The sequence below is a fragment of the Falco peregrinus genome, chromosome 11 (genome assembly GCF_023634155.1).
Source record: "Falco peregrinus isolate bFalPer1 chromosome 11, bFalPer1.pri, whole genome shotgun sequence".
In the NCBI taxonomy this organism is placed as follows: Eukaryota; Metazoa; Chordata; class Aves; order Falconiformes; family Falconidae; genus Falco; species Falco peregrinus.
The window spans coordinates 6,332,377-6,356,374 of NC_073731.1; the positions used below are offsets into that span (position 1 = coordinate 6,332,377).

Genomic DNA, 23,998 nt, shown 5'->3' on the forward strand with positions numbered 1-23,998 from the left:
AGTTGCTTTCATGCTCTTAGCCGTTCTTTGTGCAGATTACCCTTCCTTACAGTAAGTAGCTCTGAACTCAACAAGCAGCTTTGACACCCAGATGTTTCTCTACTAGGCCCAGGCTACATGTGCTTCTCTCTGCCTCAAAGACAACGTCACTTTCCATTACATGGTCTCCCTTCTATTTGTGTTTGTAAAGCTACTGCAATGTCGTTGCTGAGAGCCAGTACCATTGGAAGACCTGCTTCCCAGGCACCGATGACATGAAATAACTTCCAACTGAAAATTCCTCCTTTATTTGCTCTGTGTGTGGTGAAGCATGTGATCAATATTTCAGTAGCCTCATGTGACAGATGAACAACAGAACATTTATTCCTTTGTCTTGAAAACTAAGAACTTGCAATGCATAGTATCTCACACAGGGTACAGTGACAGGCTGGATGAGAACAGATGGGACAATTGAAGGCAGTTTGTATTTTCATTGCTGCCTAACCTGTCAGTGTGGAAGCTAACCGAAAAACAGCTACAAAATCATTATCTTTCATCTTCCCCCTCAGCTTTTTAGTATTATGATCTGCATATAAAGAACTAATCAAGAGAGAGTCAGAGCTTCAGTTATTAACAGGCCTGATGCCTCCCACTGAAAGTCATCTGGAATCCTCCCACTGAGTTATATGCATTCCAAGGCACTGCGTTAGACAAGTACACGTAAAAAAATGCAACGGGAATGACTTCAGAGTCCTTGGTCTTCATAGGAAAGAGACCCTCATAAGAGACGGTGATGAAAGAGGTATAGCACTCCCTCCTCTGCAGGTCTCGTAGGGTACAGAAATTGTGAGATTAGTAACAGAAGCTTTTAGTGAACACTGGTAACCAAGCCAGTGACAAATCCTGAGGATCCCCAGAGCTGTCATCTCCTCAGCCAAACTCCTGCTCACCTACGTGTTGCTGGAAAGTTCACCCAACTCTAGCGATCCTACCCCTCTTCCTGGGCCACACGACACCTGGGAGAACATGCTGGGAAGTGCACAATTCCTGGACTGCCCCACCTTCCCTTTTGTTACTTTGCCACCTTGCTGGGCAAGGCGTGCCTCCCTCTTACCCTGTAATGATGAAATCACCTTTACCTCAAGTCAGATTAAAGTGCAGAGGCGTACAAGAAGCCTGTATTTACAACATCCAAAATAAACAACAGTTACAGTGTTCTAGGAAAAACCCAGGCGACAACACTAAAAGAGAAAAAAATAATTGACATTACTCTTAAATCTGAAATGCTTCTCTCCTAATATGCAGCTAACCTGCTGCAGATGCTTTCCTGGGATTGTTTTTCTATATAGCATTCATGTCAGCTTGCATTCAACGAAGAACTTCTTGGCAGAAGACATTAGCTTTTATCACTACTCATCTTTTATAGGCCCTGCTGACAGTTTGGGAAAAATTTAATTTTTCCCTTGAAAACAACCATCACAAAAGAGACGCAGCTTTCCTCCCAGGTCTCTTCTCCAAGGACACAATATCAGGGACCTAACAAAGCATGTAAGCAGACATGATACTGCCATAGGTTATGGAGCACCCTACTAGATATTTGAGCATGCGTGTGGATTTTTAATATTTTTTTAATTTACAATGGTTTGGTCAGGAGGTAAATTCCAGGCATCGCGGGGCTTTCTTACTATGCACTTACATCAGTTATTTCATGGATTTTCTCTTCTATGCGAGGGCTCATTCCTAAAAGTGCATATTAATTGGCAGAAAGAATGAGCACTGGTTTTGACAGTAAGCAATTACACAAAAAGTATAAAGAAAAGCAAAAAAAATTAAGCTAAATCAGTTTAGTAAGTTGTGCACTGATCTGAGTGATGCTAACAGCTTCATACGGTGTCATCAAAAAAGAAATAAAGCAGACCCAAGGAAATACAGATCTAACACAAGGAGTCGCAGGTTATTTACCTACCAGCTCAATTTTGAGGTGGTTGTGCTGTGGTTTAAAACAAAGATTGTCTCCAGAAGTTATTGTTCCTTCCAGAGGGAGACTATTCCCCTAACTTGAGAGGGTTCAGTTTGAGAAATATCCCCATGGTGACTCCCCAGCCTGGGCCACAGGCTGTTTCAGCGGGTAGAAGAGGTGCACCTCTGCACTCAGTGGCAGCATTGCTGTGGGCATCACACCCACCCACCCTGAGCAGCAGCAGCAGCAGCAGCAGCAGCAGCAGCAGCACTTTGCTCCCACTGCAGGGCAATGGATGGGCTAGGCAGAGTTTTATTGATGCTTAGCAATATTAACACCGTGGTTGGATCTCATGCTTAGTGTAACTCACAGCTAGCTGAAACAGTCCAGATGACCTTCAGAATTAGCCAAATGTTTAAGTTTGTGTCATTCTCCCAAGCTTGCAAATCTGAACAAGGAGGTTTTGGGTGTATTGCGCCATGCAGCAGATTTTTTTGCAGTAGCATCAGAATCCAGAGAGACGAGCAACAGTATTAATAACTTGCAAAGTGAAAGGCTTAAGTAAAAACCATGCAATCCCCAAGCACGCCTTGCAGCTGAAGTCAAGCTATGATCTAGCCCAGTTCCCACTGATGTTAGCAGGACTGTGTCAACCAACATGAGTGTCTTTACAGTGCACAGCCTCCTTCCAGAGGTCAGCTGTGGGACATATGTAGCACCCTTGTGCTTTTACAGATAAAACCCAGCACAATACAAAGATCGCAAGCGATACTGAGGATGACAGCTATATTATTCCACTTGTTTCATGCAGGGACTATGTAGTACTGTCAGTCTGGCACCTTCTGACAGCACCAAACAAAACTTCACAGCCTTTGTATTTCAAGTGCTTTGAAGGAGCTGTTCAGCAGTGAAGTCTTTTCATGTGTAATTAGACTATTCTGGAACTGTAAAGTGAGCATATCGGTAATGGGAGCTTTACCTATCATGATGAAGCATGTATGTTGTAGGAGCAATTGAGGTTAATGTTTAAGAGTGTGCAAAACAAGGGGAAAACATACATGCCTCTCAGTAATAAATGTTCTTTGGAACAGTCCTGGTTAGGAAATTATTTACTACTGACTATCTCATTATTGGATGCTGACACGGTGGGCAAAACCTATTTGCTATGGGCTCCATTAATCCAGGTAACCATGAAGCCAGTGGAGCACCTCTGGGATTGTCCCAGGAGCAGACATGGCTTTCCTGACTGTGAGCTGCGAAAGATGTGAGCTCCCTTTGTGGGAGGGGAGGGCACATGCTTGGAGCATGCAGGGCAGAGCAACCTCAAGGCCACCCTTAGTTTATAGCATGTCAAGCCTCTGGTCAGCACTGCTCCCAGATGGAGACTCGGGTGGTGTGTGCAGACACCTTGCGCTGTACCAAACCATGCCAGAACTGTGTCCGGATTTGTGCTGTGACAGTTTCCCAGGTGTGGCTCTGGGAGCTGTAACCTCCAGCTCTCTAGGCTATGTTCAAACCTCTGGGCAGTTTACACCTTTCTTTCCTTAGTGCAGTCAGTTACATTTTTACCACCACCCATCCCACTTGTATTCCTGCGTTAGCTCGGCACTCCTCCAAAATGAGCTGTCAGCCAAAAAAAGCCCAACAGCTTGAGGCTTCAGACCTTGGAATAATTTTCTCTGGTGAGCTTTATTTCTCTCTAAAGGCAGGGAATACTGTGAATTTCTCTAACAGGATTTTGATCTACTTATTTTGGAGATCCTGCAGTACCCTAATACCAGAGCAGCAGCCAGCAAGGCAGAGATGCTCTGCTCTTGAAGCCACATTGCTCTGAAATATCCAGTATGATGCTCAGCTGTCAAAAAAAGGATGTTTTGCTTCTTGAATCACAAGTCCTCATTATACTCTCAAAAAGCTCATGGAAAGATGATCACCATGAGAAAATAAATGAAGCATAAATACCTGAATATCCCCCCACCCCACCCACACATGCACTTATATACACATCTGCACTTGGGGTGGAATACCAAGTACTCACACTTGTTATGATCTAGTTCCAGAGTTTCCAAAATTTCCAGAGTGTTTCATGCAAGTGTTTCAGACAGGACCTTCAGTTATTTTCATGTTGAAATAAATTTCAGAATACATGTGCTAGCTTTTCTAATGTGCATTCAGCGGGTGCTACTCTATAAAGTGAAAAGGGAAATTCACCTAGGCCTTAGGCCAAGGTGAGATGTGTCTCCTTGTTTGTGGCAACAGCAAAAGCAAAATATCTTACACAGAACGGGCAGGGAAACATCTTCTGCTGTGCCATGTCTGCACCATCTATTTAGTGTGACTAAGGGGAAAGTGAAGGGCTTGGATGATATATTTTCCAAAGAGGAAAGCAACCCATGAAGGCAGAACAGTGCAAGATGAATAATCCAGCCAATTCGCACTACAAAGTGCTAGCATGAAACAGCTGCTGTACAAATGGCACTCCTTGCAGAGGAAATAATGAAATACTTTTTGCTAAAATGATGATATCTATTGTTGTGACTCACCACAGTCCCAAGCCTTGCATCACTCGCCTTTCTGTGCTGTTGGACGTGCATCCAGCCACGCATCGCCGCTTCCCTGGCAGAAGAGGTTTCACATCAAAAACCAACTCTGTTGTTGAACTTCCTAGTGCTAGAGGTGTTCTGTGAATAACTCAGCAGCCACCCTTGGCTGGGTACCAGACAAACAGCCTCCCCACAGTGGCCGGCCCCTCTGCCATTACCCTGCACGGGACCGGGGAGCCCAGCAGGAGGATGAAGGGCCAGCCGGCCTGTGCCGCTCGGGGGCTGAAAGCAGACACTAAAGGAAACGGACAGAAAAGAAATAACGGGGAGCTTGGGAAGTCCCAGTGTCCATGGTGCTGGCCTTCTAGAAAGACTCGTGCTACGACTCACAGAAACAGTTTGGAGTGTTTTTCCTCCTGTGTTGGCACTGACATTTTCCCACTGTTAATAAATAGGTTTCTCCTTCCAGTCAGGTCTATGAGCAATTACGATTCGATCCAAGCCCAACACACCTCATTTATAGCACTGTGCCACGCAGACCCTGCGGGGACGGCTCGGCGGTTGGGTTAGGCCCAGACCTTGTCCTTCCGTTTTTGCGGCCAGCGATTCTAATAAAGTTTAGAGGTGAAACAACGACGTGGTATGGCGTTCCCGGGAGGAAAAGAAGGTTTGGGCGGGAAGCTGAGCGGCCAGCAAGAAATACACAAGGCCACGACTGGCAGCGGCCTGCCCGCGGCGCAGCACCCTCCCCTCCCGGGGCCGGAGGCACGGCGGGCAGCCGCCACAGCCAGCCCGGCCTGCCCCGCTCCCCGCCGCGCTGGGGGAGCCGCCGCCTCAGGCGCGCCCCGCTCCCGCCCGCCGCGCCGTTACCGGGGCAGCGCCCGGCGGCGCCCCGTGGCCAAGGCGGCGGCGGGCGGCAATGGCGGGCGCGGCGCCGGGGCGGGGGGCTCCTGCCGCCGCCGGCGGGTTCCCCCGGTCCCGCCGCCCGGCAGGTGAGCGGCCGGCGCTGGGCGCGGCGGGCCGGCGGGAGGGGGCTGCCGCGGGGCGGGCCGGCGGCGAGCGGCCGGGTTGGCAGGGGCGCGGGGCACGGCGGGGCACGGCGGGGCACGGCGGGGCACGGCGGGGCACGGCGGGGCACGGCGGGGCACGGCGGGGCACGGCGGGGCACGGCGGGGCACGGCGCCGCCGGGCTCCCCGCTTCACCGCGCGAACGGAGCTCCTTCACGGCAGCCATCGGCGCCCCTCCCGCCTGGCTCCCCGCTCGGCGGGGCGCGGGCTGGAATTCACCTCAGGTTGCCGCTCTGCGCGGTCAGACGGGGGAGGCCCGGCGGCCCGAGCGCCCCGGGGGCCGACGCCAGCGCTGCACCATGCTCCCGCTGCAGCAGCTTCCCGGCCGTTAAAGCCGGCCTGCTCTCCAGGCCCCCCTCCTCCGAGCGGCAACCCAACAAACATCGGCCAGCACCGGATTTACCCCTCACCTGGCTTCCCAGGGCCCGCAGCGCTCCAGGCTTCGCGGGAGCCACCGCTCGCCCTGTGCCATGCCCCTGGGTGCCACAGCACCCCACCGCCGGCTGCCCAGGGGCTCCCCTCCACGCCCCGGCCCAGCCTCCCCTCGGCCCGTGCCCACCGTGGCTCCCGCAGCCGGTGCCGGTGCTGGCTGGCCCCGGGGCTGCAGGCTGCGGGCCACGGAGCGCAGCGGTCTGGGTGAGGGCTCACGCGCTGGAAGTCACCAGGCAAACCAAAGGCAGAAGAAGGCACGTGTAACCCCGCCGTAACGTCAGGACTGCCTACAGCCCTCGGGACCGGGCACAGGTTCCCAGAGGGCTGAACCTGGGCCGAGATCACAACGTGGGATCCAAACCTGTTCGTTTCAGACGGGGAGCGCCAGGGGAGCGCCCGTCACTCGGCAATAAGCTATGCCTCAGCCCAAGGCAAAGCATCTATTGAGAGCTGACAGCAAGGAGGGCTCCAAGAGAAAACCCAGCATTATAGGCTATTCATTATACTGCCTTTCAGTTTTAGGAGGATTTTGCTGCATCACTCCTACTAAACATCAGTCACAGCCAAAAATCCAGTGCAATTATTTGTATAAAGCTGTAAATATAGCGTGGCACTGTTACCATATTCGTTTCTTTTATACCAGCGTATAGGCTCATGCTTATCTCTATGGCCAGCATGCAAATGGATTAAATTTAGAAAGTGCTAAGCTATTTTCTTTCGCTAAAGATAAAACACATAAAAAATTTGTTTACTGGTTTGTGAATAGTGATAATTAAAGAGGCATTTTCAACTTGAAATGTTGAAACTGAAAAATGCTGAAAACTTTAAAAAAGGAGTCATAAGTGCTTCCAGCAGCAGTCAGGGCATCGACGGAGTCAGCAAGTGAGAGCACTGGCCGCCAGACCTGCCCCCTCTGTCAGTGTACCTCGACCACAGCTTGGAATGCTTTGTGAGAGAAGAATCTGATCAACATTATTTTCTTAATACTGGGTGTACTGGGGAAAGGATTAATCTGAATTTGAAATGAGTTCATGCTCTCCATGAAAACAATGATACAAGCTGGCAGAGTCAAGGTAGCGATTCTGTTGATGTTTGTCAACAGATAAAATTGTAGCTCAGCAGATGTTACAAGCTTTGGATTTATGAATAGCTTCATGAAGCCCTCACCCGAGCACAACTGTCTCAAAGCCATGTTAACAATCCTTCATTTTCCATTCAACTGTTAGAGGTTAAGTGATAAAAACTCCATGAAGTATGTACTGTTGGTAGTATTTACTTAATGAAAATTTGCAAGGTTTTCTACAGAAGCATGTTTTGCTTGCTTGTAATTTTACCTGACTCTGGGGTAGGGTTTTCTATCCCACCTGTCTTTGATTCTGTTTCTGTGGAAGCTTCTATTAAAACTTAATCCAGTCACTTTAAAGAAATACAGCAAAGAAATATTGACTGTCACGGTTAAAATGTTATGGTTATTTTCGTGTAAATTGTTGGTTTTTAATGCTTTGAAGCAAAGACTTTAGACTGGGTAGGATCTCGCTGGTGGTTAAATTGCAATAACCACCAAACTAAAAAAAAGCCTAAAAAAAAAAATCAGAATTGAGGCATATGCAAAGCTGGTTTACTGTACCACATTTTTCTCAAGAAGCGCGTGTTGCATCATCTGGGGGAACCTTTTTCCAGGCCAGTGCCCCACTGTCCACATCTTTTTTTCCCCAAGGGTTTTACTGCAGGGAAATGCAATCGACTCTTATGTACAATGGCACAGCAGGAAGTTCATGCAACAGCTACCAGAGAAAAGAAGGTGCTTGGGTACTGATAAGGTGATGCTAGTATCAGTTTTATATTTCAGCAGGTGCAGAGGGCACTGTGACTTCTTTTCCTTTTGAAGTACTAAAGTGACGGATGATAACCTCCCCCTAGGCTTCCAAGTAATTGTAGATTATAAAGGTTCCTTGAATGGAAAGCAGTTACTGTACAGTTTCTTCAGTTAATTTTCACTCAGAATGAAACTTCTTCAGAACAGTTTGAAGACTAGAACACTTTTTCAAGGTGCTGCATGTGTTTATGTAGTCTATATGTATGCTGTATATACTAAATGAGATAAATTCATTCAAAGCTTAGTGCTCTGTCAAGTTAAAGTGGATATTTTCATGCCTTGAACATAGTTTGATTCCTGTTCTTACTGGCATGTAATTATAATCTCATCTCTGAGTTTACATGTTTTCTTGTCTCCCCATGCAGAAATCACTTCCTCAAAAGAAGCCATTTTTTCTTATTCCAAGATGTTGCCGGTAGATAACAGACTTCTAAACTTACAGATCTACAAACTTCTTCAGTGCATCCACCAGAAAGACAAGAAGCAAATAAAAAAGCTGGTCCAGAACGGATTCCCAAATCTCATTAATTTCACAGAGCCTGTGGAAGGATATAGCGCCCTTCATCTGGCCTGCATTAAAAATGACACTGACATGTGTGGCTTCTTGCTGGAACAGGGAGCTCATCCAGATGTCCAGGACAAAATGGGACATACTCCAGCAATGAAGGCAGCTGAGCTAGGCCATGAATTGGTTTTGGATTTATTGGGAAAAGCTAAAGCGGACATGGCTGCTGTGGATAACGAAGGGAAAGGTAAATAAAAAGGAACTTTATCAGACCAGAAATACCATAAAATGACCCCTTAATGTGTTACACACTTGCTACATATGTTGCGTCCCAGCTGTAGAGAGGAACTGTCGTGGAGGGCAATCCTTACAGCTCAATGGAAGCTATTGGCCACAAGAGCTTGGGTGAAAAGGAAAATAATTGTCCCTAAACAGTCTAGACATTTAAATAAAAGGTCTATCCAGTACATTGTTGAAAGATAACTTGCGATTGAGAATCAGGTTCCTCCCATGACCTGTCACATTATAAATTCAGGTTAACTCCCCAAGTTCAAAGGCACTAAACTAGAAGGGGTTTTTTGCATCCCTATACCCTAAGAGAAGTGAATGGGTCTCTGTTGAAGGAGTTGGTCCGTTCAGCTGTGAAGCTTACATGCTAAGTAACCTTTCCAACATTTTAGTATTGCACCATAATCCCTGCTGGTTTTCTTTGCAGGTGTTTTGTTTTACTGCATTTTACCTACAAGACAGCACTACCGCTGCATGCAGCTTGCCCTGGATTATGGCGCAGATGTTAACAACTGTACTACTGATGGGAAGCCTGTATTTCTACAAGCCTGTGAGCAAGCTGATGATATTAAAGAAATATGTCTGAATTTCTTGGAAAGAGGAGCAAATCCCAATGCAAGAAACCCAGTATGGATATTTCTGTAACTAAGAACGTATATACTGGAGTATAGGAGAGTTACCAGCTGGCTAGAGTATATGACCTTAAATCCTCACGTTAAAATAATAAAGCACTGCAAGTGCTTAACTCTGTGGCCACACCTATCCCCTTCTTTTGTACCATCCTTTTTTGCAGGGGCAAGAATTTAAGTCTTTTGCTTAAATCACATATCCTGATTTAGATTTTTGTAGATTAGAGTGCAAATATTTTACAAAAACAAAATTTAACTGGGCCAGCTCTTAGAAGTTTCAGTGCACTGTACATCAGTGGAGCAGTGCTGATTTGTACTTTGCCTCATATGCCCTAAGGTTTTCAGAGTTGAAATAATACTCACTACAAGGTGAGTCCACCATGCAAAACCTGATGGGGAATCAAGGCAGGGATGAGGCATAAGAAACTCTTTTCTATGTCTTAGCCATTTATTTCTTTACTTCCTTAATTTAACAAAGACTTAGAGGACTGAAGCTCCATGCTGTTGATCAAGTCAAGGAGCTCAGGCTTTCCCTTAAAGCTGCCTCTGGCTTTTGCTTTGGTCTTAGTTTTGCAGTATCCTCCCTAGCTTGTAGCTACAGCAAACCCAGTGTTTGAACATCCCTATCCCATCCTCTTATGCACATCTCCACTTCAGGCACTCAGTCTACCTGCAGTATGAGAAAACTGCATTTTTCTGGTCACGTAACAGGAATGGTTTTGCTAGGCCCAGAGAAAGATATTGGGGAAGGATGTATGGTTCGGTGGAACAATATCCATAGCTCATTGGTCTTTACCTCTCTGTAGAGTGGCAAGACAGGTATTCTAAGTGTTGCTGTGGGCCAACCTGTTAATAGCAGGCAATCCCTGATCCAAGATGCACTCTGTTCTTGGGAAGGTCACCAGATCTACCAGTCAGCCATTACAAAGAAAATAGGCACTGCTAATCAGTAGTATCTAGAAAAAGACATAGCATTAATGTATTAGAATGTGACCTTTTCCTCACAGAACAATAGTGAAATTCCCCAGCTGCTCTGCTTTCCCCATAGCACTCCTCCAGCCATAGCTCCTTATGCTGTTTCATGATAGAGGTGTTTTTTTTGTTAAATTTTGTAAACATGCATGAGAGCATGCACACAGAATAAAGGATTCCTTCACTAAGGAATTGGTTTTCATGGGGACTGTTCAAGGGACTCAAGCTGCTAATGTACTTGAGTCACTAGGATTTGGCTACCCATAATTTAGGAGCATTATGACTAGATTCTTAAAGTTTACCTACAGGTATCTTTGAAAATATTAAGACTTGCCTCCTTTTTTTTTGGTAGTACCTGAAAGAAGACCTTCAGTTTTATGCCACCTTGCAACAATCAGAACATATTGTTCCAACCTGAATTAGCATACAAAACGAATTCTGAGTTGTTTCCTTGCTGCCTTGCAGGCTACGGGTCGTACAGCCTTAATGGAAGCCGCAAGAGAGGGTGTTCTTGAGCTGGTGCGTGGTCTACTTGAGAGAGGCGTCGATGTTAATCTATTTGACCTCGAAAGACACAGTGCTGCACATTTCGCAGCCAAAGGAGGCTTTTTTGAGGTATCTTCATTTGTGATGTTAAAGCATTGCTGCAAAGCTAAACCTGGGGTGGCTTTTTGTTTGCTTTTTTGGGGTTGGATGGTGGGTTTTGGGTGGTTTTTTGAGAGCAGTACCTCAGCTGATCAGCATAATAATCAGCAATTAAGAGCCGCTTCTTTTTAAGTATCAAAGGGAATCCAGCAGTGATAGAATTTCTCTCATAATTGCAGAGCCTTTTTTGCCAAGGTACCTCTGAGTGTGTGTGCTAGTGTGACTGGTGCGAAGAGCTCTCCATTGGAGAGCTTGTTTCTCTCAATGTGTAGCATGTCACAGCTGTGTAACTTGGGTGAAACATTACCGTTATAACAAGGGCAGATGCAAGCAGTTACAGGTAGGCACTTTCTTCCTGCTCCCCTGTATCATCTTTAAAGTACATAAAATTATGCAGTTTTGATTGTGCATGCAATGTCAGAATTTCTTTACGACAGTGGCCTGCAGCATACTGGCAGGAATGAAGATTGTCCTTGGTGTCTACAACTGAACAAAGTTTCTGTGTCCTATGTTAAGTAAGCATAGTACTATAGAAAACATGAACGGTATGTGTGCATCCATCAGCTGGGCATGGGAGAGAACTTCACAAGACAAGCTGGGAGTATATGATATCACATTTATTTGTAAATCATTCTCACACTTGCCCCTCTTAAGAAACAGAGAAGATTTTTGTTTTTCTGTCAAACTGTCTTTGTTTTTCTAGATTCTTAGAATTATTTCAGCTTATAACGGAGACTTGGGCCTGATTGCTATGAATGGTAACACGCCGCTTCATTATGCTGCAGAGGGAGGATTTGCAAATTGCTGCAAGTTTATAGGACAAAGAGGTACATTAAAAATAAGTTACTTTGCAACTATCATATCTATTCTATTTCTGTGCTAAAGGAAAGATCTTATTTGGGTATCTATGAAGGATTTGACTCACGGGTATCGTGTGGCAAACGTAAATCTCATTAGGAAGTGCCTAACATAGGCTATTATGAGTTATTTCTATTCATGTGGCTGAGATAAAATATTTCTCAAAGAAAGCAGCAGAAACATCATGGGTTTGTATAATTTGGAATTGGACTGTATTAAGTGGTTCTGGTTTGAATTGGTTTTAGACATATTGCGTTGAAGCTTCCAACAAAAAATTAATTTTTGGTTTGCTGATCCCTTAAAAAAAGGATCTCTGTGTCGTCATGGGGAAAACTTCATGCCCGTGGGTATTGAAACATACTCCAAAGCTGCTGCGATCATTTTCTGACTTAATCAAATGATCATAGCCCTTCAAGCTTGGATTCAAGGGGACCATGCAAAATCTAGCCTTTTGTTCTTGTGACTGAAACATTTAACTAGTGATCCATTGCCAAATGGCAAGGTTGGGATATAGAACATTGAGCTGTATTTTAATCTTAGCTTGTTTCTTCTTTACATTTTTACTTAATGGTGGGAAAGGTTAAGTTTCCACTGAACTTCTGCCTTTCTATACATATTCATGAGTGGATAGATAAACAGAGCATGGGTTGCCCAATGAATCTCCCTTTGGGGAGCAAACATGAATGCGTGGCTGACCTTCCAGTTGGGGATCGATGATGTGATTCCATTTACTATCACAGTTTATAGTTAAGGCAGAGTAAAATTGTAGACCTGTGGCAGTTAGTTGCACGTATGTTACAAGTCTCTAATATTACATAATTAGGAATGCCACTGCAGTATCAGAGAAACTGTGTCCATCTTTTTAGGCTGTGATCCTACATGGACAAACTTGTTAAAAAAGACTCCAAGAGCCATTGCCAAGGAAGGTGGTTTTAAAGCAGCAGCAGCAGCATTGCGTAAAATTGAAAAATCCTTTATAAAACAGTCCAAGCCTGGGGCTGAGGGGGACAACCCCCGCTGGGCACTGAGGCTGTATGACTGGTCCTTAGAGCACCAGGCTGCCCTCCGCAAGGCATTTGAGGCTGTTGACCAAGGAGATGGGACAGTAGCTAAAGATGATTTTGTATCAGTTATTCAGAAGCAGTGTGCCTTTGTGGACGTTGAACAAATACAAACTATTGCTGAAATGCATGAAGGATCTTACCCCGAGGGAATTAACACCGAAGAATTTTTTAAAGGTTCTAAATACTTGCAGAAAAGTTGTCTTATAACAGCCTTTGGACCCAAAGGGAAGAAGGGGAAGAAAAGGAAAAAACGAAGACAAAAAAGAGGAATCTCCATCCCCGTGCCAATTTGTGTTATTCCAAAGAGTGCATGTCAGCGTAGGGACGATGGCTTCCCTGCGTACATGATTGAGGCTACTCAGTACACTGCTGATAGCTACCATTTTAACCGAGACCACCCATCTGCCCATCCTGTGCATGATGACCGTGCCTGGTATATGGATGAGCCAAGGAAAATGTACATGAATATTAACTACCTTGTCAGAGCAGGAGATGTTCTGTCTCTACAGAAAGCATTTGAGGAGGGTGTGGAAGTAGACGTAAAAGATAAATATTACAAAACACCTTTGATGACTGCATGTGCAAGTGGGAACATGGATGTTGTGCAGTATCTTCTGGAAAAGGGGTAAGATCATTTCAGAGATTTTTTTCAGTTTGCTACTTTGAAAAAGCTTTCAAAAGCATAAATTTCCAGTTAAAAGCTGGATGCAACAGACTATGGTTTGGTTTTTTATTTACATAACATGTAATATTAAGGTTAGTTCCATAAGAGTTAATAAGACCCCGTAAGATTTTAATATTACTTCCTGAGTTGCAGAGGGTTAGTTTATGATTTTTCACATTTTAGGAACAATGAAATAGAAACATGCAAGAGGTAAGTTCCCCTGTCTGAAATTTGTGGTGTCTGGGCTGTTGACACTTTAGTCAGTGTGTCTACAAATCCAGCCTGTTGGAAATGCAGTTAGTTCATACCCATGTCTCACGTAGTGCATCCTCAAAACAGAACCCTCAAAATCTGATGAATGATTTTGGGGAAATCTGGCTTAAGTGACTTTTTCTGAAATCATCAAGGCAATCCTGGACTTCCCTGTTCCACATACCAGGGCCTTTGCACACAAATATCTTAAGGGGTTAAGCCTTATAATCACTTTCCTCTGCAGCCTCAGCAGGCTGAGGCAGCAGCACTTACACCAGAATCATGTGCTGCTATTTAGTTTGCTCCTCACTTTAGAAGTGTTTCAGCAATTTTGTAGCCTACAGACACACCTGTGAAAAATTTCAATGACAGCTTAAAAATGAAAGCAGTTTAAGAAAGATTCAGTCATACTTGTGGAATACCATAATCTTGCCTTTTTTACTGTCAGACTGCTGCAGTCCTGTACAGTCATTCACATCAACTCTTAAATGAACATTGTTCAAAGATGTTTGCATTAGCTTTGTTCTCTACCTATACCTAGAATTCATTTTAAGTCATTACTCAGGGTAAGTGGCTGTAGTTGTTGCTCGGGTTCCTGCGAAGACTTAATGGTACATGGATCTTTGCACACCCTGTTAATTGCGCTGACGTTCCTGGACCATATACAAAGTTGTGTAAATGTGTATATTCAGGTCTTCCAGAGATAAATATGCAAGAGTTAGCAAATTTATCTAGCAGATTAGTCTCCACTGCTTTTGTCAAGCTTCATTAGACAGCACTGGAGTGACGTCATCATATTTAACACTTAGACCTAGAAAAGTAATAACTTAGTTTAAAAAAATAGTACCTATTGAGATTTTAAATTGACAGAGATCAGAAAATAGAAAGTTATCAGTACAGCGTTTAGCTTTGCATCTTTTGGCAGCATGGACTTTCAGATGCTTTCAGTTTGGCATGAGAGTTCAAATACTTTTTATAGTACAACCTTTTCAATACAGTATCACAAACCTATATTGAGTAGAAAACAAAACATTGGATTTACCCTGAGCTATAGAAAATGCTGAGGTTTAAACATAAACTGATGGTATCTACTTTCTGTCTTGTCCCCAAAAGACTCAGAAGTAAATTAAATTTGGGCTAAATGCAAATTCAATGCTTTATCAGGAGAAAATGCTGAAAAACTTTTTAAGTCTGTGCTACGTTGTCCCTGTTCCCTTCAACTGGTTTGTTTCTGATAGAACAAAGTTAGCAAAAAGGGTTCAGGGACAGACAGAGTATCAGTACAGGCACAGAGGTTGGGTTGTGAAAGTGGAATAACTGGAACTGCTTATTTTAATGAGAAATATAAAGGAAATGAAAACTGCATACAAATAAACCATAATGGCTGAGCAACTGAAAGATAACAAAGGTAATACCAGTAGGTCAGGGGAATTTACTGTAGTAACATCTCACCAAAGGTAGAATTCTGAAAAAAAAAAGATTAAAAATTTAAAAGAGGAAAAGAGCAAATAAATCTGTTCTTTTGATCTAGAGTTAAATTATTAACAATCTGACCTGAAAAGCAAAAAGCTATCCCTGGAAACAGCTTCCTTCATAATTTTTCTTCCTTCTCTCTTTCCTTCCCTGACTTTTTGGAAGATGAGCTCTTTGTCCCTAAAGTATGTGAGACAGTGACCCTAACTCAGTTCAGGACCTCTAGGCTGTCTTTAATACAATGCGACATAATTCACTCTGAGTACTGGGGAACCCCCTCATGAGGGTTTGACCCCTCCCGAACCCGTGCATGGCACAGGTGGGAGATCACAGATCTGGGCATGGACTGTGCTTTCTTCAAAGATACGAGGGAACCATATTTCTTCCCTTTTAACACTGTGAAGGGGCTCTAGTGGCTCTTGTTCCCCAAGCCTTGCTTTTGCATGACCCCAGCCAAAATGCTCCCAAGGCAACCAGTTGCTAAAGGGCTGATAATGCTTTTCCCCTCAGCTTTGTCCAAAGGCAGCATATTGCAAGCATCTCTTCCAAACTAGCCCTTGCATCCTCCATAGCATGCCACTTTTTAACCTGGGAGCAGAAACAGATCTAGTTTAGCGACACAGTGGCTGAAAGTTTTAAATCCTCAGCTTTTTGAGACAGAGCTGCTCTGACTCATTTGTCAATTGGCCAGTAGTCAATTCTGCCACATGTTTTTAAGCACCTGTTCTTGGCCCAGAAGCATTCTTTTTTTGAATTCCTTAATCTGCTTTTTGCCATTCTCAGTGAAGCTGGAGCACAAACGTTAGCAGTGTTTTATAGGACTAAGCTGTTTGAATGCCTGTTTTATTACGTACCTTTGAAAACCTCCATGTAGAGGACACTGTGTTAGCTTAAGAGGGATATGATCACCACCCAGGCACACTTACAATCAATATTTCATGATAAGCTATGTGTCATTCACTAAAATGGGTTCAGAGTAGCAGTAGCAATATGAAAATATCTATATCGAATATGCCATTGCAGTGGGCAGCGAACACTGATTGTACTTGGAGCTGCAGACGTTATTGTATCTAGTAGCTAGCTTCATCTGCCACAACTTCTGTTACTCTTGTAGGGCTGATATAAATGCAACAGACAATTTCATGTGGACTCCCCTCCATCACGCCTGCTATAACGGACACCTAGATACTGCTGAACTGCTAGTAAAGGCTGGAGCAGCAGTGGATGCGCCTGCAATAGGCAATGCGACCCCGCTAATGAGAGCCATTGAGATCTGCAGATTGGATATAGTCTATTTTTTAATCAGTGCAGGTGCTAACATCCAGACTACAAACAGCAATGGTAAATATCAGCATCTCCAAAAAGGCCTGTTTCCTTATGTGTATACATATTTTATTTTTAAAAACCCACAAACACCTTGGAACACTTTGAGAAGTGTTCTGAATTTGTGATTGCTATCAGGATCAGGATGAAGGTAAGAGTTATGTTCATTCAGTTTTCTACATGTGGAATCACTATTGTAAGTATTCAACTTTCTTGGGGTTTATGCATCTAGAAAATAAAGTAACATGCTTAATTACGTGGGTAGGATGACTGTTGCTCCTCACAAGATATAGACAGTTATAAGTGGCTTTAATGGAAAAAACTATCTAGTTATTAATATTATTTGATGAAAAATTAGATTTTTGTTGTGGCCAGTGTATACTCTGTCACCCATTTACATCACTTATTTTTATACATAGGCAGCTCTGGTTAGAAAAAATTCTTGCTGCTTCACGTGTAAACATTACTCCCTAAGAAAAAAAACACTGAACAGAAAATGAAATCTGAACTGTTACTGAAGTGTTACCTCCCCACAGCAGATCCCTCATTCAGTATTATATCCTCTGTTTTCAGAGTAATTTAAACAGTTAACATCTATCACATGTTAAGCTCTTGCTCTGACATAGCAAGCAACATTGCTACACAATGAGACTTTCCTTACCCAAATGCCTAGTAGGTGAAACCCTGTGTGTAGGAGGGATGTGTAGTCCTTATTTCTGTTAGCATGTGAAATTCTAGTTCACACTGCAGTTTAGTTTTGCAACTACTTTACAGCCACAGGGTCTCATCTCATAAGATCCAGGAGAGTTTTTCCTTTATTAAGCACTGAAGGTGTTCAGCCCCATTTAAACGGCTTTCCCTTGACTCCTTGCCAGCCACAGACCAAATATTGGGAGAGGTAGATGCCTACAGTAACTTGGCCTATATTCCTAACCTTGTGCTGTGCTAGCCATCTCCTAGTGCTAAGTTCTCTCAGACCTCAAAGATCAAAATTACAACCTGCAGGACCAGCATATTAAGCTTCAAATGTCAGAGCATTAAGAGCAAAGCAACCACTCCAAGAATTCCTGCAATATTTGGTTTCAAGGCTCATTTCTGCATGGCCTTGTTCTGCAAGCAGTGCTGGTGACTACCAGTCCTACGCCTATGTCAAACATGTTGCTGGCACATGAGTGGTTAATAAATAGAGGCCTAATTCAATTCATGTCATTATCCAGTTGCAATAACAAGTGTCAAATGTCGTGTCATTTTCATGGCTTATACAGGTATTCATTTTTTTTTAAATACAGGAAAAAATGCTCTTGATATTGCTAAAGTATTTGCAGATTCTAGTATAATTGACCTGCTCCAAAATAAACTGGAAAATTTGCCGCAAGTACCAGAAAAAAAAGCAGCAGAGAAAGAAAAAAGTGTGAAGCCAAAGTCACCTTTTGCACTGATGCCTGTAGAGGTACAAGCTGTGAAAAAAGAGGTATGAGACACGATAATGAAGGAGTGACTTGCTAGTAGTTAGTGGAGTGCTGCTTCCTTTCATTTATTCGCTATCCCTGTCTCTCTAAAGCTCTAAATCAGGCAGTTTTGTTAGAGTATTTTCAGAAGCCAGTACTTGTTCTTCCCAGTACTAGTACTTGTTCATTGGTTGAAATTTTGACTTGTTAATTATATGAATTTCATGGATTCCCCAGTCCCACTTAAGAATTATGTCCTATATCACTGACAGGACAGAGAAAAATATTTCCTTTTCTTTTCCTATTCCTCCCAAAGTTTATGATTATCCAGCTCTGTTGTGGTAAATACTGAACAACTGGTAACTAATTTCTTAAGGGGAACACCTGTTTCTTCACAGGATAAGCCCAAGGCCTTTCAAATTAGTAGAAACATCTTTCTATTCTGCTAATCAGACTCACCAAGGTGATGGTGCTATCAGGCTTGCTGACTTCTCATTTCCCATCTTGTCTCATATCCTTCCTTTCCTACTGTTGACCCGAGTCCTGCTTCTAAAATCCCACACTAATCTTTGGCTGTTGTACTTCTGAATGCTTTTCCTGCACCCCCTGGAGCCTTGAATACCTTACCATTGCCCCAGTTCCCAAGCTGACATCAGCCTCTGTGACTGCATCCTGGTTGTCTTAACATGGGTGAGATACTCCTGATTTACCAGTGGTACTTTTTAGCCACACACAAAATGCTGTTTAGAGAGAAAATGCAATTGTATCTCCATTGCTAGAAGTGTCCTTCAGCAGTCCTGCCCTGGATGGTATAGTAAATATATCCCAGTAGCCAAGTGTTGGTTTTTCCCCTTTCAAAAATGTTTTGAATGTCAGGGATAGTATAGGACTTTCATAGGCAGGAGGGTGACAACCTTAGGTGCTTATTTATTCATCACCCGGCACAGGATGGGCTCACCAGCAGTACTTAGTGATAGTCCTGTGAGACTTAATGAGCAGTTAATGTTTTAGTGTCCAAGAAGGAGAGTCATCCTCTACTTTTTAAAAGACTTCCCCTCACAATTTTTGGTTATTAAAAAAAAAAAAAAAATCAGCTTTAAGAGAAAAAGATTCTGAATGGATTAAGAAAAATACACCCACAGCAGATAGACAGCAAAAGGAGTATCAGAAGATGCAGGATATGTGCCCTGCTTCCAAACATGCTGTATTTGTGTAACTGATAACTTCTCTTTCAGCCTTCACAGGTATCTCTGCCAGTTGTAGAAAAGTCCATTCCTGAAAAGTCAACACATTCCCTTAAGGACAGTGTTATGTATCCGAAGTCTTTGATAACCAGTAGTGCTACCAAGGAAGATTACATCGCATTCAAACCCAGAAAAGTACGTACAATAGCAAAACATGAGCACAGTTGCACGTTAAAGGCAGACCTTGCTGTAAATCAAAACCCAGAACAGTTCGATGAGATGACTTCACAATTCAGCTAGCTTATAGATGATATGGCACAGGCTAGAGAGATTGCCACAAAAGACCAGTACACTAAAAAAGTTCATATATATGTGTATATGTATTATATATACACATATATATTTATATAAAACAAGTCATTGTGGAAATCAAGGTCTTACCAGGTTTTAAAATAGTATTAAAGTGGACCTGCAGTAAAATACAAGTGCAACTACTTTCATGGTACAGATTTTCCTGCACTTAAATGATAGGAGTCCTTGTGCATGGGACCAACACCAACTTCTAACTTGCCTTCTCAATTATTTATCACATGATTACTTATGTCGGTGACAGTTACTGAATGAAATGAATCACAGTACACTAAATATTTGCTTCCTAAAGTTAGAGTACTAGAAATATAATTTCTGCATCAGGGACTTGTTAATACTCATTCACAAATAACCAAGAAACAGAAAGAGATAATCACAGAGAAGTAATTTTTAGAGTATTTTTTTCTCCTTAAAAAGGAAAAGAATACCATTGTTGACTGAGGAGTTTTGTTTGGCGTTTGTTTACCATTTCCCTAACCCTGACTTGTGGTCTCAGGGGAATAAGGCGTCATTGTCAGCGACTCTAACAGCTAATTACTATTTTCAACTCTGAGGATCTTGGGCCTGAGTCAGTCCTTCTAAACAATTAGCTTTGGATCATCTTTGTCACATTATCCCTAATCTGAGCCCACAGCGTTACAGACTGGAAGTGACAACAAGAGAGTGCCCTGCTTACACATACACAGATTGTTGTGTATCTTCTGCTGGGAGGCCACGCTAGTTTTCTTCTACATCTCAGGATGGAAAGGAGTGCTCTAAAATGGCTCCGTTTTGCTGACAGTATCTTCTTAATGCTTCGGTTACAGAAGTCACGTCCAAATTAACTACAAATAGCTTTGTTTTGTAGATTTGGGCCCCTGATGCCGCAACAGAAGAGCTAGCAAGAAAGCAAGAATTGCTCCATGAACGCTTTGCTCTCAGTGGCCACTCAGAAAGCCTCATGACCCCCTTTAATAGGAAAGTTATGGAATAAGCATGCCAGTTGGAAGAACTACTTCAACACATACTCTGCAGTGACAAAGTTCTAAAAGGCTGCACCCTTTGTAAGGAAGGAATCATGCAGTGCTCAGTAAATGTATCTCAGTTATGAATAAAAAAATTGTAACAAGTTTTTCCTCTGTAAATTATGTTGATTACACACAATCTTTTACTAAGGGCTTAGTCTGGAAAAAGGTTTATCCTCATGTGATTCTGTCTTGGAGCTGGCTCAGCATACTTCATGGAATGGCCACTGTCATCACACATGCATGCCTTTTGTAAAGGTATGGCTTTGTGAGCTATTTTCCATTGCAACATAAAACTTCTTCCCGGAAGATAAGCTACTCTTTCTACTAAAAGGGTATTAAATACGAAGATGGCATGCAGTAATTAAGACAGCAATGTTCTTGGTTGTCTATAGAGGCAACAGAAAGGACAGAATTTACAACCAGGACAACTATCATATTCTCCCATACACTTGCAAGAGCGAACAAACCTTTCTTCTCACTCAGTGAGAACATATTCCCCAGCTGCAGCGTTGCAAAGCTGTTATCTAGCCCTTTAGATATTTTTGGAAAACTTGAAAAACATTTAGAGATTTTTGTGAATGTGGGTTCTTGTATTAACATCTCCATCCACAGCTAGTCCAAGTCAGTGCTTGCCCCCCCCAACAGTGAAGCCAACAGTTATTGTCCCTGCATTTTAATGAGTTCTTTGGTTGGGAAGGAATTGGTGTCTTAGATGTGAACTGACCAGGCTGCGGTAATTTACTATGAAGAATAGGTACTCAAAGTTCATTTTAGGAACTGTGTGATGTTAAGATTCATGTGATAGGACCAGGCCAAAACAGCATGAGTTGAATGCTGATGGGTATGTCTGCAAAATAGTTGGCAGCACAAAAGTAAGCCCAGTTTGGAGCTTTGAAAAGGCAGCAACAGGTGATAAATTTGGGGTAAGCAGAGGCTGGATGTACTGGGAATGTTTAGCTTAGGGAGGAAGTAAGTGGGAGGGGATGCCATGAAAAAAAAAATACCTAAAGAAGCATAAAGTGTGGAGAAGTAAACTGAAGCCTCCTATCTATTCTTTCATGGGATACAAGAACATTCAGACTACAGAGAAAAAAAAAAAAAAAAAAAGAAAGGAAAGCAGCACACATTAAATACTGTACAATGCATAAATAGCCTGTGGAATGCTCTAGCCCAATTATCCTTGGAAACTTGAGAAAATATTTACATAGATTGTGAGAAGAGTCTAGGTAGTTAATACATAAGGGATGAAAATCCCTTGTGTTTCAGGACCTCAGCAAATTACTATAGGGATATGATAGAGAAGGTTTTCTAGCATTGCAGTTCACTTCCCGATTGCCCAGTGTGGTGATGCATGTGTCCTTTAGAAGAGAAGATGACACTGGACTAGACAGACATGGTAAATTAAATCAGCTTGATAGTACGCATTCTTCAAATTTATTTTAATATTGTGAGACTCCAAGAGCTCTCTGGCACAAGAGTACAGCTACTTGGAAAGCTCATTTTTAAACGTACTTTTCTTCTTTTTTTACCTGCAAGTCTGGGTTCTTTCCCTCTGGTTCATCATTTCTTGTAATAAGAATTAAGTTTTGCCCTTGTTGATGCATGCGATAGAGCATTTCCATGCCTGGATTTGCCTAGGTATGAAGAGAGCAGAGTGGAAGATTGTTGGGCAAAGCCTGCACAGTCATGTTCTTAAAGACACCACCACTGCCTGCATGACACAGCGTGCAGTGAACCCTTTTTAACTCTGGCTGCGCATCCAAATGTAAATGTGATATTTAGTGATAACCAAGACAAATCCAAAGCAAGTAGATTAATCTAGTGAGCCACTATCTTCAAATACCACTACTGAACATATTGTTTGAATGAATAGGGCTGTACATGAGTATTTTATGGCAAGTTGCTGACATTAAGAAAATATCCTGATATGTCTAGCATTTTTATAGTTCAGTATAACTATATGTATATAAGTCTTTACAGGCAAGTGAGATACCATTTAAAGTTTCAGCTGTCTTGGAATACTTAATATCAGCATATCATCTTTGCCTGTCAGCATAAAACTTCTGCTGGTTGCAGATGATTATAAATAACAAAAATAATAGTATTAAAGTTAGTTGTAGAAGGTACGCAGGCAAGGAGGAGAATGCCTATGAACAATTGTAAAGAAAACTGCGGCTCTAAAAGGAGGAGAGGTGGGGGGGTCAATTTGCTGAATAGTAACCATTGAAATAAAATCAGGCAGCACAATCAGAAACTCCTAACTCATCCTGTAAGGTAAAACTGTGTTTCTGGCAGGATTATGTCATGGAGATTAGCTAGGAGAGTTCTCTGCTGTTAGAGCCAGTTGCTCAGCTCTCCTCTCTGCATGTACTGCAGAAGTACTCCTCACTTAGGTAACCACCGCCCCACTAAGGTACAGGATGTTTTCAGCTGGCTGCGTTCATTAGGCTTACTGTAAGCAAGTGGAAGAGAACTTGAATGCAACAGGAATGAGCTAAGCTGGCCAGCAGAAGGGCCTGTCTCCTGCATCAGTTTGGGACACAGTGTAGAATCAGGCTTGTTGGCAAGTAGCCTCTGAAAAGGCTGTTTGGAAGAGAAAGCACTGAGAGGGGGCTATTTTCTGTTCCCATAGGAAATCCATATGCACACCATCCTCATGCTTTCTTTTCTCAGCCCGAATGGGCTACAGGCCTTCACAGTCTTTACAAGTCCCACAAAAAGTAAGGGGGAAGAGTTGCACATCAGCTGTACACAACATGATGGCAGAATAGAAAGAAGTATTTGTGCTGCTTTGGCCTGCTGGCTTCTCTCTGGCTCCCTGGTCTTCTCCGTAACAGGCTGCCCAAACAGTTGGCAGACTCGTCTTGCAGGCTACGGTCCTGTCTCTCACCCAGTCATCAGCTCGGGGTTGGCTTTCTATGGGAGTGCAAAGCGACAGAAGCAAGGCAAAGCATCACCACACACAACACAAGGTTAGCCACTCAGTTGCGAAGACAGCTCATTTTGTGCAAAAGAAGAAACAGTTACCAAACATGCACCAGTGATGTTATACATGACTACACGTTCCAGGGATTTCTGTCCCCACCCCAACCATTTTCTTAGGCTAGCTTGGTTAGTGCTTCTTGCTGCTACTACAGGACTATGGTATTGGTTAGGGCTGTCAAAATCTGTCTAAACATTAGGATCTTACCAGCTGAGGGGGCTCAGTGCTGTCCATTGAAGGTATCAATAGTGTCACTATTGTATGTCCGAGCCTTCCCTACAGTTGCTTTTACAGAGGAAAGGCAGTGATATTTGTGTGTTCATTTACATACTGAAAAATTAACTACCTGGTGGCATTTTCAGAGAATTGCATATAATAAGCACCTAACATTGGCTTAAATGGTATTTTGATATCCAACTCCTAATCAAAACGAACAGTGCTCTGAAAAAGTTTTTGCGTGAATAGTCAACTCATTC

The 23,998-nt window shown here is 43.0% G+C and overlaps 1 protein-coding gene across 1 annotated transcript; it reads left to right on the forward strand.

Annotated features, from left to right (window-relative positions):
- Window positions 1-8,235: 8,235 nt before the first annotated feature.
- On the forward strand, window positions 8,236-20,505 carry ANKEF1 (ankyrin repeat and EF-hand domain containing 1). Its single transcript, XM_005238627.3, has 9 exons — window positions 8,236-8,610; window positions 9,079-9,278; window positions 10,718-10,867; window positions 11,601-11,724; window positions 12,622-13,444; window positions 16,323-16,549; window positions 17,821-18,002; window positions 19,215-19,358; window positions 20,380-20,505. The coding sequence occupies exons 1-9, from the start codon at window positions 8,265-8,267 to the stop codon at window positions 20,503-20,505; spliced, it is 2,322 nt and encodes a 773-aa protein (XP_005238684.2). The 5' UTR covers window positions 8,236-8,264.
- Window positions 20,506-23,998: the final 3,493 nt, after the last annotated feature.

Bases quoted from the DNA above. Each gene is read 5' to 3' on its own strand.
- ANKEF1 (XM_005238627.3), top strand. From the start codon at position 8,265: ATGTTGCCGGTAGATAACAGACTTCTAAACTTACAGATCTACAAACTT. The intron at 18,003-19,214 runs GTATGAGACACG...CTTCTCTTTCAG, and splicing joins TACAAGCTGTGAAAAAAGAG to CCTTCACAGGTATCTCTGCC. The intron at 19,359-20,379 runs GTACGTACAATA...TTTGTTTTGTAG, and splicing joins TCGCATTCAAACCCAGAAAA to ATTTGGGCCCCTGATGCCGC.